The 13077-nt window shown below is 31.9% G+C and overlaps 2 protein-coding genes across 2 annotated transcripts; one reads left to right on the top strand and one right to left on the bottom strand.

The window, feature by feature from the left end:
* The first annotated feature begins 3320 nt into the window (after positions 1 to 3320).
* LOC106766154 lies at positions 3321 to 6450 on the top strand. Its single transcript, XM_014650909.2, has 8 exons — positions 3321 to 4327; positions 4670 to 4712; positions 4808 to 4903; positions 5004 to 5123; positions 5380 to 5478; positions 5701 to 5760; positions 5872 to 5966; positions 6063 to 6450. The coding sequence occupies exons 1-8, from the start codon at positions 3486 to 3488 to the stop codon at positions 6184 to 6186; spliced, it is 1479 nt and encodes a 492-aa protein (XP_014506395.1). The 5' UTR covers positions 3321 to 3485; the 3' UTR covers positions 6187 to 6450.
* Positions 6451 to 7336: 886 nt separating this feature from the next.
* LOC106763468 (40S ribosomal protein S19-1) lies at positions 7337 to 9395 on the bottom strand. Its single transcript, XM_014647659.2, has 4 exons — positions 9228 to 9395; positions 8300 to 8390; positions 8043 to 8226; positions 7337 to 7646 (listed from the first exon to the last, which is right to left on the bottom strand). Exons 1-4 carry the CDS (start codon positions 9309 to 9311, stop codon positions 7574 to 7576), a joined length of 432 nt encoding a protein of 143 aa, XP_014503145.1. The 5' UTR covers positions 9312 to 9395; the 3' UTR covers positions 7337 to 7573.
* Positions 9396 to 13077: the final 3682 nt, after the last annotated feature.

Here is a 13077-nt window from a genome sequence, read left to right as displayed (position 1 = left end):
TATATATATATATATATATATATATATATATATATATATAATATTTTAAAAATTAATTTTGCAAAAAGTAAATGGTATTTGATGAAAACTTACCCTTTGTTAGTGTACCATATAAACCTCTTGGTCAATGCGTCCCTTGCATGATCGGTCGGTCAACATTCACTCAAATGAGTGTTTCATGGGACCTTGAACGTAATGTTGACCGGTCGGGCTCCGTCCTCGCAAATGATCGTTTGGTCATAAACATATTAGAATCATCAACACAAACTCAATATGATCAACAAAATAAAGCATACTTATGCATTATTGGGCCATAATTAGGTCAACTCTAACTAAAAGCCTACTATGAAACCTATAAATATAGAAGTAAGGTAAAGAGGTAGGTGATTGCCTTTATTAGGCATTTAAGACTTGACTGTAATAACTGATCGATATAATTAACTAATTTGAGCATTAGAGTGTTTTTGACAAGTACCCAACCGCTCGGCTTGGACTTGGAAGAAGCGGAAAATTAAAAGATCCGACAAGAAGAACCTTTGGCTAGACAAAGAGGGATAACGTAAAGTGTGAAGGAGTAACTCTCAACCCCAATCTCCGAAACATTTTGGGGCTCGTCGTGGGGCTTGAGAGCAAGCAAGAAAACCCAATGGTCACCACAAGGAACATGGACGAGCAACACGACCCGATGGAGTTGATGCAAGCGTAGATGCAAGTGCAAATGCATGAGATGCAACAAAGACACGACGTCGAAATGGCCGTACTCAGGGCAGAGCACATTGTCCTCGGTTGGAGAAATCCGTCAGCAATTGGGGTCTCTTATTTCAACCCCGTTGAAGGAGAACGATTGAGGAGATGGACCGAACAGGACCGGTCAAGGAATGAGTCAAACTGGCTAAGATGTCTGAAAGGTCGACCAAGATGTTGGTAAGGCGGGGTAGGAAGTGAATAGTGAAATTATTAAAGTAACCACCTCGAATAAAACAGTGCAGGCAAAGGGTTTATTACCCTTCACCATTATTATCATGGAAGCCCTAATGTCGAACAAGTCAACAACTCTAGTGTTTGAAAAGTACGATGGGTCGACCGATCCAGATGAACACCTCCATTCCTTTGTGAATATCATGGCCTTCTATTCATCGAGTGACCTCGTATGTTGTCGAGCATTCTCTTTATTGTTGAAGGGGGAAGCACTGGTGTGGTACAAAAACCTGCCCCCGAACACGGTTGACTACTTTGCTAAGTAGTATGCTTTCAGCCGCATCTAGGGTCTAACAGACCTGCAATGATTAGTACTGAAAAAGGAAAAGAGGAGTCTCTAAAAACTTTCATGGAAAAATATAATAAGACAACGCGACAAATGAGAGACGTCAGTCAGGAGTTCATCCTGAATAATCTGTCATCAGTTTTGAAAGGAGGATCGTTCGCGAATAACATGTGTGCTCGGCCACCGAAGACAATGGACGAGCTATAGGAGAGGACAATGGACGAGCTATAGGAGAGGACAATTGATTTTATACACATAGAGTATATGTGCATGTTTCGTGAGAAACAATAGGAGGAAGCGACCACAACGACCGCTAATGAAGATTTGAAGGAGGTGAAGAAACTTATTGGGGGAGGCGAGAAAGCGAGAGGATCCCAACCCAAGACCTCCCCGGCGCGCCTAAGTTTACCCAATACACATATAAACTGCCTGGTCAATGCATGCCTTACATGATCGGTCGGTTAACCCTCACCAAAATGAGTGTTTCCTAGGACCTTGGAGGCAACGTTGATCGATTGGACCCAGTTCCCGCATATGATCATTCGATCATAAACATATTAGAATCATCAGCACAAACTCAATATAGTCAACAAAATAAAGCATACATATGGGTTATTGCGCCACAATTGGGTTAATCCTAACCAAAAGCCCACTCTAAAACCTATAAATATATAGGTATGGTAAAAAAGTAGGTGATTGCATTTATTGAGCATTTAAGACATGACTATGATAATCGATCGATATAATTAACTAATTTGAGCGTCGGAGTTCCTTTGGCAGGTATCCATACGCTCGGCTTTGACCTTGAAGAAGCAGAAAACTAAGAGATCCGACAAAAAGAACCTTTGACTTGACAGAGAGAGATAACATAAAGTGTAAAGGAATAACTCTTGACCCAATATCCGAAACAGTTAGGTTTATTATTAATAAAATGTATAATAAAGGAACCAAATTCAGAATAGAAAAATGACAATAAAGAGATGAAATAAAGTCAAAGAATGGCAACAATGACATGGGATGTGGGATGAGAAAGAGAAAAAGGATGAAAATTTAAACTTATCATAAATGAAATTTGTAAAAGGAAGAAATTAGTGCCTCTTATTAATAGTTAACAATTCATAATGTTTGTATATGCAGTTTGTGAAAGCCAGTTGTAAGAGAGTTAATGTTTTTGTATCCTTTTTGTGAATTATTGTAACCAAGAAATACACTTAATTGTATAAATCTGAATCTTATTTTGATTGTATGGTTTGAAACAATAAAAACAAACATAAGGTTTCAAGTTTCCATAATCAAGTTTTTTCTTGTAAATAAGAAAGAATGAACTTAAATTAAGAAAAGAGTGTTTTTGTAATTTTTTTTTGTTTTTATTTTAAACTGAAGAGTGGTAAAAGATATGTTAATTTGCAGTTTTAGATTTTACTTTATTAGGATAAAAAGGAAAATTTGATTTAATTTGTTAGAATTTCAACTTTTATTTATAAATATCATGATTATTTAAAATTCTTCAATTATCAATGAATAACATACTATTTTTTTAAGAAAGATCTGAATATATGTAACATGAAATTTTCCTAACAATATCAACTTTTATTTGAATTTATTGATTTGTTAAATACTTGAAGGTTTCCCATGAGTAATGTATGAACATTTTGGCTTGTTATAAAGTTTGGCTTTGATTTAACTCATCAACTTTAATTTTTAGGGGTTAAAAATAATTTAATAAAGATAAATATAAAACCCTATAACTTAATCATAAAAAAGTTGATTTTAGTTTCTGAAATTTAATGTTGATATAAAATAACAAGGTTTAAAATGGAAGGAAAATAAAAATAAAATTTGAGGTAGAAAACTAAAATTATTCTAATTTTTGGATGATAAAAACATTATCAAATAAAAAATCACCAAATTATTCTAATTAAATTTCAATATTTTAGAAAAAAAACAAAAGAAACTATATATAAATAAATAGTTTATGTATAAATAAAAAACCCATCACAATATAACGGTCCAAACCCTAAGTGGAAACAGAATTTCTGATTATATGTGTAAAAAACCTCACTCACACCAAAACTAGCCGTTAGAACAAAGAGCGTCTTCCTCCTTTTCTTACTCTCTGCACACACAAAATTTCATTCATTTTCTCTTCGTCATTTCCAATCCAATTCAATCAAAATCATTTTCTTCTCTCTCTGATTCTCTACATCCTTTTCGATTGCAAATGGAACTAGCAAGCAACAACAGTAATCAATCAACCACCACCACTCCTTCAAAGAAGAAAAACTCAGAAAACACAGAGAATTTGAACCCTAATGTGCCTAATCGAAGCCTTTCTACAAAATCCCCTGCTTTGAGACCTTCCAAGCCAAGCAACACCAACCTAGTTGTGCAATCGCCGCAGAACAGGATCAGGCAGAGGAAGTTCGTGGTGGCCAAGAGGAATAATCGAAAGGGTTCTCGAAATGATGCCGTTTCATGCAAATGCAAGCACAATGGTGGCGCCAAGTGTGTTTGCATGGCGTACCAGACCCTGAGGGCTTCCCAGGAGGAGTTTTTCATCAAAGAGAGGAAGGACTTCGGTGAGGAAGAAGAAGAGGAAAAAGATGAAAAGGGTTATGATTTTGTAACGGAGGGAACAAAAAGTGAGACTGTGGAAAATGACGAAAAAGAAGACGGAGGTTCCACTGTGAAACGAAGGAGGGAGAGGGACAGGTTGCTGGAAGAGGCAAGGAACAGTGTCCCTGAAAATGGGTTTGGAAAGGTTATGCATTTGGTTAAGGCCTTTGAGAAGCTTCTCACTATACCAAAAAATTCAAAGGAAAAAGATCATGTGGGGGATCAGGATCAAGATCAGGATTTTGGAGAGAAAAAGGATAAGAACAAGGTGATGAAATGGGCATTGCCAGGTTTGCAATTTGAACAACAACATGAGGCACTTGAAGCTACTTCTGGTTCCGGTTCTTCTTCATTTTGTTATAATTCTGATTTGGTTTTGACGTCTGGAAACCTTGGTTTGGATCAGGGGATATCAGTTTCTTCTTCTTGGGACTGTAGCCGTTCAAGGTTTGACTTTAGGTTCTATTTGATTAGATCAAGGGGAAAACTTAGAAGCAATTTTTTTAACTGTTTTTGGTATTGTTCTCCTCCAAACACAATTTGTGTTATTAACTTTGGTAATAGTTACAATATAAGTTTATATCTAAGATCAGCATAGGTCTCCCAAGGTTAAACTTCAATTTTGATTAGAAAACAGTACCAAAAGTTCCTCTGGAACGGTATCTAAGTATTGTGCTTAGATTACTGTCGTCTCTATTCACTTTCTTGGTTTGTGTGTCATTTGTTATTATGTTGGTTTTGATTATTTGTGTATTTTTTTTCCTTTTTTTGTCTTTGTTGGTGCTGCAGTGTGTCGAGTAGGACTTCTAGGGGTAGAAGGAGCCGGAGAAATGTAAGACTTTAGTTGCTTTTTCTCATTATACGATTGAGTAATGGTTAATGAGTTCACATATGGGATTTTGAATCTTAACTGTTGGTTTTCCTCAGAGCTCAGAGTCATCTGGAACTTTTGGAGGGAAGAGGTGGAAGAGGAATGAGAGGCTAAGAGTCACTAGGCAACAACCATTTAAGTTAAGGACAGAGGTAATTACGATTATTGGTTGAGTTTTTATGAAGTCTTTTGCTTTTAGTTTTTCAATGACTATGAGTCTGCAGAGTAACATTCGTAATGTAATGACTGTAGCAAAGGGGAAAGTTGAAAGAGGAAGAATTTATGAAAAAAATACGAGAGATGACGGCTGAAGAAGAAAGAATGAGAGTACCAATTGCTCAAGGTCTTCCATGGACAACAGATGAACCTGAGGTGAGACCATTTGTTCACCCAAAGTTTGGAGTCATAAGACATATTTGTCCCTAAGATTACTTGTTTACCATTTGCAAGGCTTAATTTCTTTTGGTCTCACTTGTTAGAGAACTTGTCATTTTTAATTATTAACTTATAATTGATTACTTAGCTTAATGTCTTTCAGTGTCACTTTTTATAGTTCTTTTCATGCTTAGTTGCTAAATATTATGGATTACTTAGTTTGATAGAACTCTTTTGGTGCCACTTGTTACAGTGCCTGTTGAAACCTGCAGTTAAAGAAAGTACAAAGCCTATTGACCCAAAGCTTCATACTGATATTCGGGCAATTGATCGTGCTGAATTTGACCAACAGGTGCCTCTGTCATTCATTTCTTCCTCTGTTTCTACTTGATTACCTGGTATTTTTATTTTAGTTAGTGCAATATTTTGTGGGTGTACTTATACTACTAAACTAAGTCTTAATATTTTAACTGCTAAATTCAGTTGAGCCACTGATATATCTTTCATTAGGTGCAAAGTACATGATTGTAGACACAACCAATATGTATCATTTGATGGATTTGTAATTATATAGGTTGCAGAGAAAATGAACTTCATTGAACAACTCAAGTTGGAAAGGGAAAGACAACAGAAGGTACACTATCTAACTAGCGTGTTTCTATCACTAATCAGTGAGACATGCACTGAGTTACCATGTTTTCTTTTATCCAAAATGCTGATTTCTCTTGCACTTTACTTTCTATAGTTGGCAGAAGAGGAAGAGATCAAAAGATTGAGGAAGGAACTCATTCCAAAGGCTCAACCAATGCCTTACTTTGATAGACCTTTTGTCCCAAGGAGGTAATGGTTGGAAAAATTGAACATGTTTTTGCAAACTCTGTCTCATTTGTTCTTTTCTTCTGATTATTAGTATTCGTATTCTTTCTGTATGAAAAGGTCGATGAAGCATCCAACAGTACCAAGAGAACCCAAGCTTCATCTACCCCAAGCTCAACACAAGAAGATGAAGTGTTTGTTGTCATGGAATGACATGAACACCTACTCCTCGTATCTCAACTAAGCATCCAATGGCCACTTGCTGATATGTTCAAGGGAATGAATGCTCATTTTTCCATGATTCTCTCTCCAGAGTATTAATTTTTTGTACATGGCCAACTCAATACATATATGGTTGCAAATTCTTTTTTGCCAAGTATATCAATGTTATGGACAATCACAGTTTGAGATCTTCATTGAAATGCAAATTAATTCACTTTGTACTACATATATTTTACCTTTTTCTTGCTGTTGTTAGGTCAATTATATGAAATTGGAAATGGAGCATCCCGATTTTATCATTACAAAAGTGCATGTTAATTGTAGTATATGTTAATTGTGCATCTTATAAAATGGGTTCCAAACAAGTCCTCATTAATGATAATTCATATTAAGTTTGTTAAATCATTTTGTAGTTTGTTTTTTTCACTCTTTTAAACTGTATTATTAAGTGAGTGGTATGGGAGTCAAATGTTGAACAAAAGCAATAGAATAACAGAACAATTATTTACTTTGTTTATTTTATAGATCAATACATTTTTTTTATATTTTTCTCATTAATGTTTACTGTTAATTGTTAAATTACAACAGCCAACACATGCTCCTCAATGTGTAGATTTATATTTTAATAAAAAATTATATTTTCCTTACTAAATGTTTTACTTTTTAACTGCTAAATTACATTGGCCAACATGCTCGTTATATGTAGATTTTATATTTTAATAAATATTTTAATAAAAATTAAACAATTGAGGGTTGAAAAAAAATATACAAACACTACACAATATAAACTTCAATTGAAACAAACTAAATAGATATAACATGTTAACAGATAAAAATCATTAACACTGAAATATTAATATTACTTGAACCGTGACTAACGTGAAAAACGGGAAATTATATAATTATGAAGATTTCTAATTAAATTCATATATCGGCCAACATCATTAATCAATCACCCAATATTTATAATAAGCTCCTAATGGAGACGAACTATGCAGCACATACTATGTAAAAAGAGGATGTCTAAGGTTAGATATTAATTTTTTAACATTCATATACTATGTAATTTATCTTTGGTTTGATTTTCAACACGTACGTCTTTTTTCTTATTCTTTTGCTTCTTTTCCACATGTTTTCTTATAATAGGGAAATGCAATAGAGAAAGAACAAGGTTGTTGAACAGGGAGGTTCAATATAATGATAGGATTGGAGAAGATAACACATTGAGAACTTAATCAAAACCTTAAAGATCAAAACTCCAACTCCAAACTAGAAAAAGCTTCAACATTTAACAAAACAAATTATAAAATTCTCAGCAAACAATACTTAATTTTTCTTTGATGCCAATTCTACTAATAAGCAAACATCCATCCTAGGGTATGCATTATCGGTTCTCAATAATAACAAGTTCAAGCAGCAACCACAATTCGCCCAGCAACTTGGTCAAGATCCCTTCGACCACTAGAAGTGATTTTCCTACCTCTGCAATGAAAATATAAAACACAAAAAAACTTTCAATACCAGAACAGAATTAAGCTACAAAAGAAAAAATGCTGAAAGAACCAACGACAAGAAACGATGTCGCAAACTTCTCAATGTTATCAATGGCAGATGGCTGAATACGGCATAAGGCAAACTAGTATCATATAGACACACCATTGCATTTACGACACCATCAAAACCATATAAAAACACCTTTAAACTTGCGGCACCACCATAGTGGGCCTGTATATTCACAAATTGTGATGGTGAATGAAATCCCACCATGCCGTCTGTCATGGGTCAACCATTGAATGACAACATACTTAAATTAAAAAAACTTGGTATTTTCTCCATTAGAACTTTTGGCATGTATTTAAGAATTGAAACATGAATTACCCTTTAGTATCAATCTCAACAATATTCATGATCTCCAACTGTTGCAGAATGTGTCTGGCAATAGCACCACTGCTCTTGCAGAAATGTGGTGGGCGGCTTCCATTCCTCTTGCTTCCACCATAGATCCTCTGGAAAGCACCAACACCAAGACCACCTCTCAAATAGATCTTTCTTGCCATTGAGGCTGCAATCAAGGTTGAATTCCATTAGTCATGACCAAACTGAATATTATATAAGTTGTGTTACCATAAACTCACCAGCTCTCACGTAATACCAGTCTGGATCATATGGAGCCAGTTCCTTAAATTTGGCTGTTTTTACAATATCAGTCCACCCAGGAAGCTCCATCTGTTGAATGAACTAAACTTTCAGAAACTAGAACGAAAAAACCTTCAAGGCTCAAATGCCAACCACTTAGTTACATCTTAAGTAAACACTAAGAATCAGCACATATAACATTGATAGACATTTGCAGAAGCACCACAGATACACGATTCAACTTCAAATTAAGATGTCAGCGAAATAAACTGTAACTATCATTCAAGACCAGGGAATGAAAACCAAAGCAAACAAATATCTTCCACACCCCATTATAACATAAACACTTCTCACTCATATATCACATCCAGATATAAAATAAATTTACCAACTTTTCCAACCACAAGACAACATACAATCAAGGTTATAAAACCCTCCACTTTCCTACCCATCAAACAACATACAATAACTAATACTCAAGGTTTAAAAGCCAGACACATGACCGCTTTTGCACCTATAAAATCAAATTTTTGAGATGTTCACTGCAACAATTAAGGCCACGTTTGTCCGCAAAAACAAATATTGTGACAAACCACAGTCTCCACCACAAATTACATCCAAAAAGGTATAGTTAATCACCTACTTACACAAATTAAGAATATTAGTTCACCAGTACAGCAATGGGATCGCCTTAGTAAAAGGGAGAACATTTAACTTAAACTCTTACCTAAGAATAAACATAATGCAGGCAAAAAGATATTACTATCATCACTATTATTTCGAACCAGACACGACAAAAAGACAACATTAAAGAAACATCAAACTACAAAAACAACCCAGCCGAGTAAAAGAATTGAACGGCGAGGAAAAAGTGGAAATTCAAAAGACCCAGAAAGGGAAACGATGAAAGACGTGGAAATTTTGAACCTTGCCAGAACGCTTGAGGTGGGATGCGTAAGCCTTCACAAAATCATGTGGCGAAACATCCTTAACGGTCCTGGCTGTTGCCATTGATGAATCACAGGAAAAATAAAAATTAGCTCTCTCAGAACTCAATCTCACTCTGGTAGGGTGAAAGGGGGCATTATAAGTTGTTCACAGTTCTTATAAATCGATCTCAAATTAGGGTTTTCGCTTCTTCTCGGGTCATGACCGACCCGATTCTATTGGGCTTAGATCTGTTTGATTTTAACCTGTTTTTGCAGAAGTTGTCCGTTAGTCTCTAATTTTCTTTTTACTTTTATGTGGATATTTTTACAGATAAAACTTCTGAATATAAAATATTATTTCAAAGTACAATATATTCGAATATAAATAAATAAATAAATATTTTTACTTACTTTACAAATAATTTATTCCAACAATCTTTTAGATTTTAAAAAACAATTATACGATAATAATATGATTATCACTAGTTTTACTTGTGATTATATAAAATTTCTTCTGTTTCTTTTTTCTATTTCTACACTTATATTTTCAATTATTTAGAAAAATACTAGATCGACATTATTTTTATATTACATACATATTATAATATTTACAAGGCAAATTATTATAAATATTAAGAAAATTAGGAATGATGTACAATTTACGAAGTACAATGCATGAAATGAAATTTCCTTCGGTGTGTTAGACTACAAAATTTATAACTTTTTTTAAAAAAAATTGAGATTTATTTCTTTTTTGTTAGACTTGAAACAGCTTGATAATGTTTATGCTTGAAAAAAGAAGTGGAAACACTAAATCAAATCGTGAATGATGTTTATTTTGTCTCCAACTTAATCAATAATTTTTTAAGCCTAGATTAACTCTAAGAGAAACACTGGATTATTACAATAAAAGAAGGAACAAGTAAAATTTATCAGATTTAGGAAGGGAAAATGATAAACGACAAGAAGACTGCGATATAAAGTTAAATTCTTTCCACAATCCTTCTCTCGTTGTAATTTCTATTCAAAATGATAACGATTATATAAGTTTTATATATTAGATATAATCTATCTTAATTAAAATCCAATGATATGAAAAGTTTAGAATTTTATCAAACTTTTTGCTTTCCATTGCATATCTTTTAAGTTTTTGTGGTTTTTCAAAATATTTGTTAAAACTTGACTTGTTATTTCTCTTTGAAAAAATCATGTTTTTTTATTCTTTTAAGCATTGTAAAAAATGGGGATATTGTTGGAGTAAAATCTAGATAGATTCTTGTTAATTTTCATAATGTGTTTCATTTAATGGACATAAGATTTTAAATATTAGATTTTCTAATATGTAAGTGTTCCATCATACAATTTTAATAATTTTTTTTTATATTTGTTTTGTTTGATAAAGTCTTCATTAGACAATAAGAACGCAATATTAAACTAATGTTGTATTATTTAAAAAAAAAATTATGTATTTATTTTGTTGTGTTGTAAATAATGTTTTCATTTCAAGTTTATCAAGAAGATATCCTAAAATTCATATGTTCATCAATGTTAATATTGAAAAATGTCCTAAAGTTGTTTGTTTTGTACCAACAACGCTAATGTTATATTTAAATAAATTTTCATTTTATTTTAAATTTGCAAAATATTAAATTCGATGAGCGAGTCAATTTGTGTTATTTTGAGCAAGCAGACCTTGCTAGGTGGGAAGTCTGTGTCTCTGATTTTTCATTTTCTGTTATTTTTATGTGTTTTGAGCTTTAAACTTTATTTTAGCTTTTTTTTAAGTTGTGTGCTTATATATAAAGGTACCAAAAACTTATGTAAACACTTAAGTCATATATTATATGCATTATCATTATTTTAGAGAAGATTCTCTTGGTTCTTGGATTAGAATTCTAATTCTTATAAAAGATTAACATTTTTATGACGAATATTCAATTGACTTATCAATCTGATAAATTGTGACATCTGCATATTTGTCTTAATCCACATTCTTCCTTGATTTGTTTTTATTGTGCTTTTTGAGGATTAGAATTCAGAAAGAATCATACTCTTTTTTGGATAGGATCATATCAATTTTAGCCATGAACGATTGTATTCTAAAAAATACTCAAGTTTTTAGCTATAAATGTTTGTGTGTCCAAATAATACTTAAGTTGTCTTAGACAAAAGCCACCCAAGTTCCAAGAATATGTGTAAGTATATTCACATCATTAGTGTGTTTAATGGAGTTCAATAAAAAATAAAACATAGTATGAAATTTACAAATGAACTAGTATAAAAATTCAAAAGTAAACACTTCTTCTTAACATGTTTATATTGCATGTTATTTATTTGCAACTAATCTAGAAAGGAAAGATTTATGAAAAACACACTTTAAAAAGCTTTGTACATAGCTTGTTTGTCTTGTTGAAGTTGCGTCTAATGACATTTTCTCTAACGCAATTCTTAACAAACCTGTTGTACAATATGTCTATTCAACTTTAAATTTCATGTTTTATGAAGATTTATGAATAACATTTGACAATCTCAAAACACAATTCAACCTACATTCTTATAGTATTTATTTTGTTTTCATACTAACTTATAATGATTTTTTCAACCATTTTCTCTTTGTAATTATCAAAATATTTTGTAGCAAATGTTTAGTACATCATTCCTCAACTTTAATTAATCATTCTTGTTCCAACAATATTTTCCATCACATCCAATTTTTGGTTATTAAGTGAGGAGATATTAGAATGAGAGTCAATATAATTAATTTTTTTTGAGAATTTTTTTCATCTACTTAGTGACAAGTTTAAGGAAGTAGCAACCTCTTTTCCTTTAAAAAGAAAAGACACACAAACAATATTGTGAAAATTTATATTGAGTCAAATATCATATTAAACTAGACAACATAAATTCCATTTGTTGAATTCAAATTATTCTCACATAATAAAGGATTTAAGTATTTATCTGCATTAAAAATGCTCGAATGATTATATAACACAAATTATTATCATATAATTGATTGGTATCACATTTAAGTAGTTAGTTATTTTATTAGAAGAAATAAAACTCAACCACATCATCTATTATTTCTAATATATATTTGAGTTAAAACAAAAGTTATATTACTTCCTATTTTTAATATATTACTTATCAAGATAAAATCACACCAACTTATATAATAATCACAAAAGTGAACTTCAACTTACTTTTAATACTCATATTTAATTTTCATTTATTACTATATGATTCGCTAACTAATTTGTTATATAACAATAATTCTTTAAAAAACAACCATGACTATTAGCTTTTTTAGATCTTGTAAAATATTTACACTATTTTCTTACTCCCTAATCAATACTATTGTCTTGAAATACTTAACTATATATCTACAAAAATTTAGAAAGATGATACAATTATTTTAGTAAAATTACTCTTTTTGTTGCCTTGGAATAATGTGTTACTATTTTTTTTATATAAAATCTTAAACAACAAAATAAATAAAATGGAGTGAGAATTAAAAGTTCATGATTAACTTAAAATTTTCATGATCTTGTGCTGAGAGTTAAAGCTTTTTGAAGAGTTAAGCATTATATATCACATCCTATGTGGTTATGTTCATCTAGAAATTGATGAATAAACAATATTGTTTGGTTTAATAGAACGATAAAACTGCTGATTAAAAAAAAGTAGAGCCATAAAACTTGTCTCTAATTAAACTAATAAATCAGTCAAAATCCGGTTCAGTGTGAATTAACAAATTTTTTAAAGTGTCACTATGAATTTTTTTTCTTAAAAATAACAAAGTTTTTATATTTTTCTCTCAGTTATTTTTTAAATAATATTATTAAGCATTA

Source organism: Vigna radiata, chromosome 1 (assembly GCF_000741045.1).
Source record: "Vigna radiata var. radiata cultivar VC1973A chromosome 1, Vradiata_ver6, whole genome shotgun sequence".
Lineage (NCBI taxonomy): Eukaryota > Viridiplantae > Streptophyta > Magnoliopsida > Fabales > Fabaceae > Vigna > Vigna radiata.
Note: the sequence above shows the minus strand (reverse complement) of the source record. Positions and strands in the feature narration are given on the sequence as shown.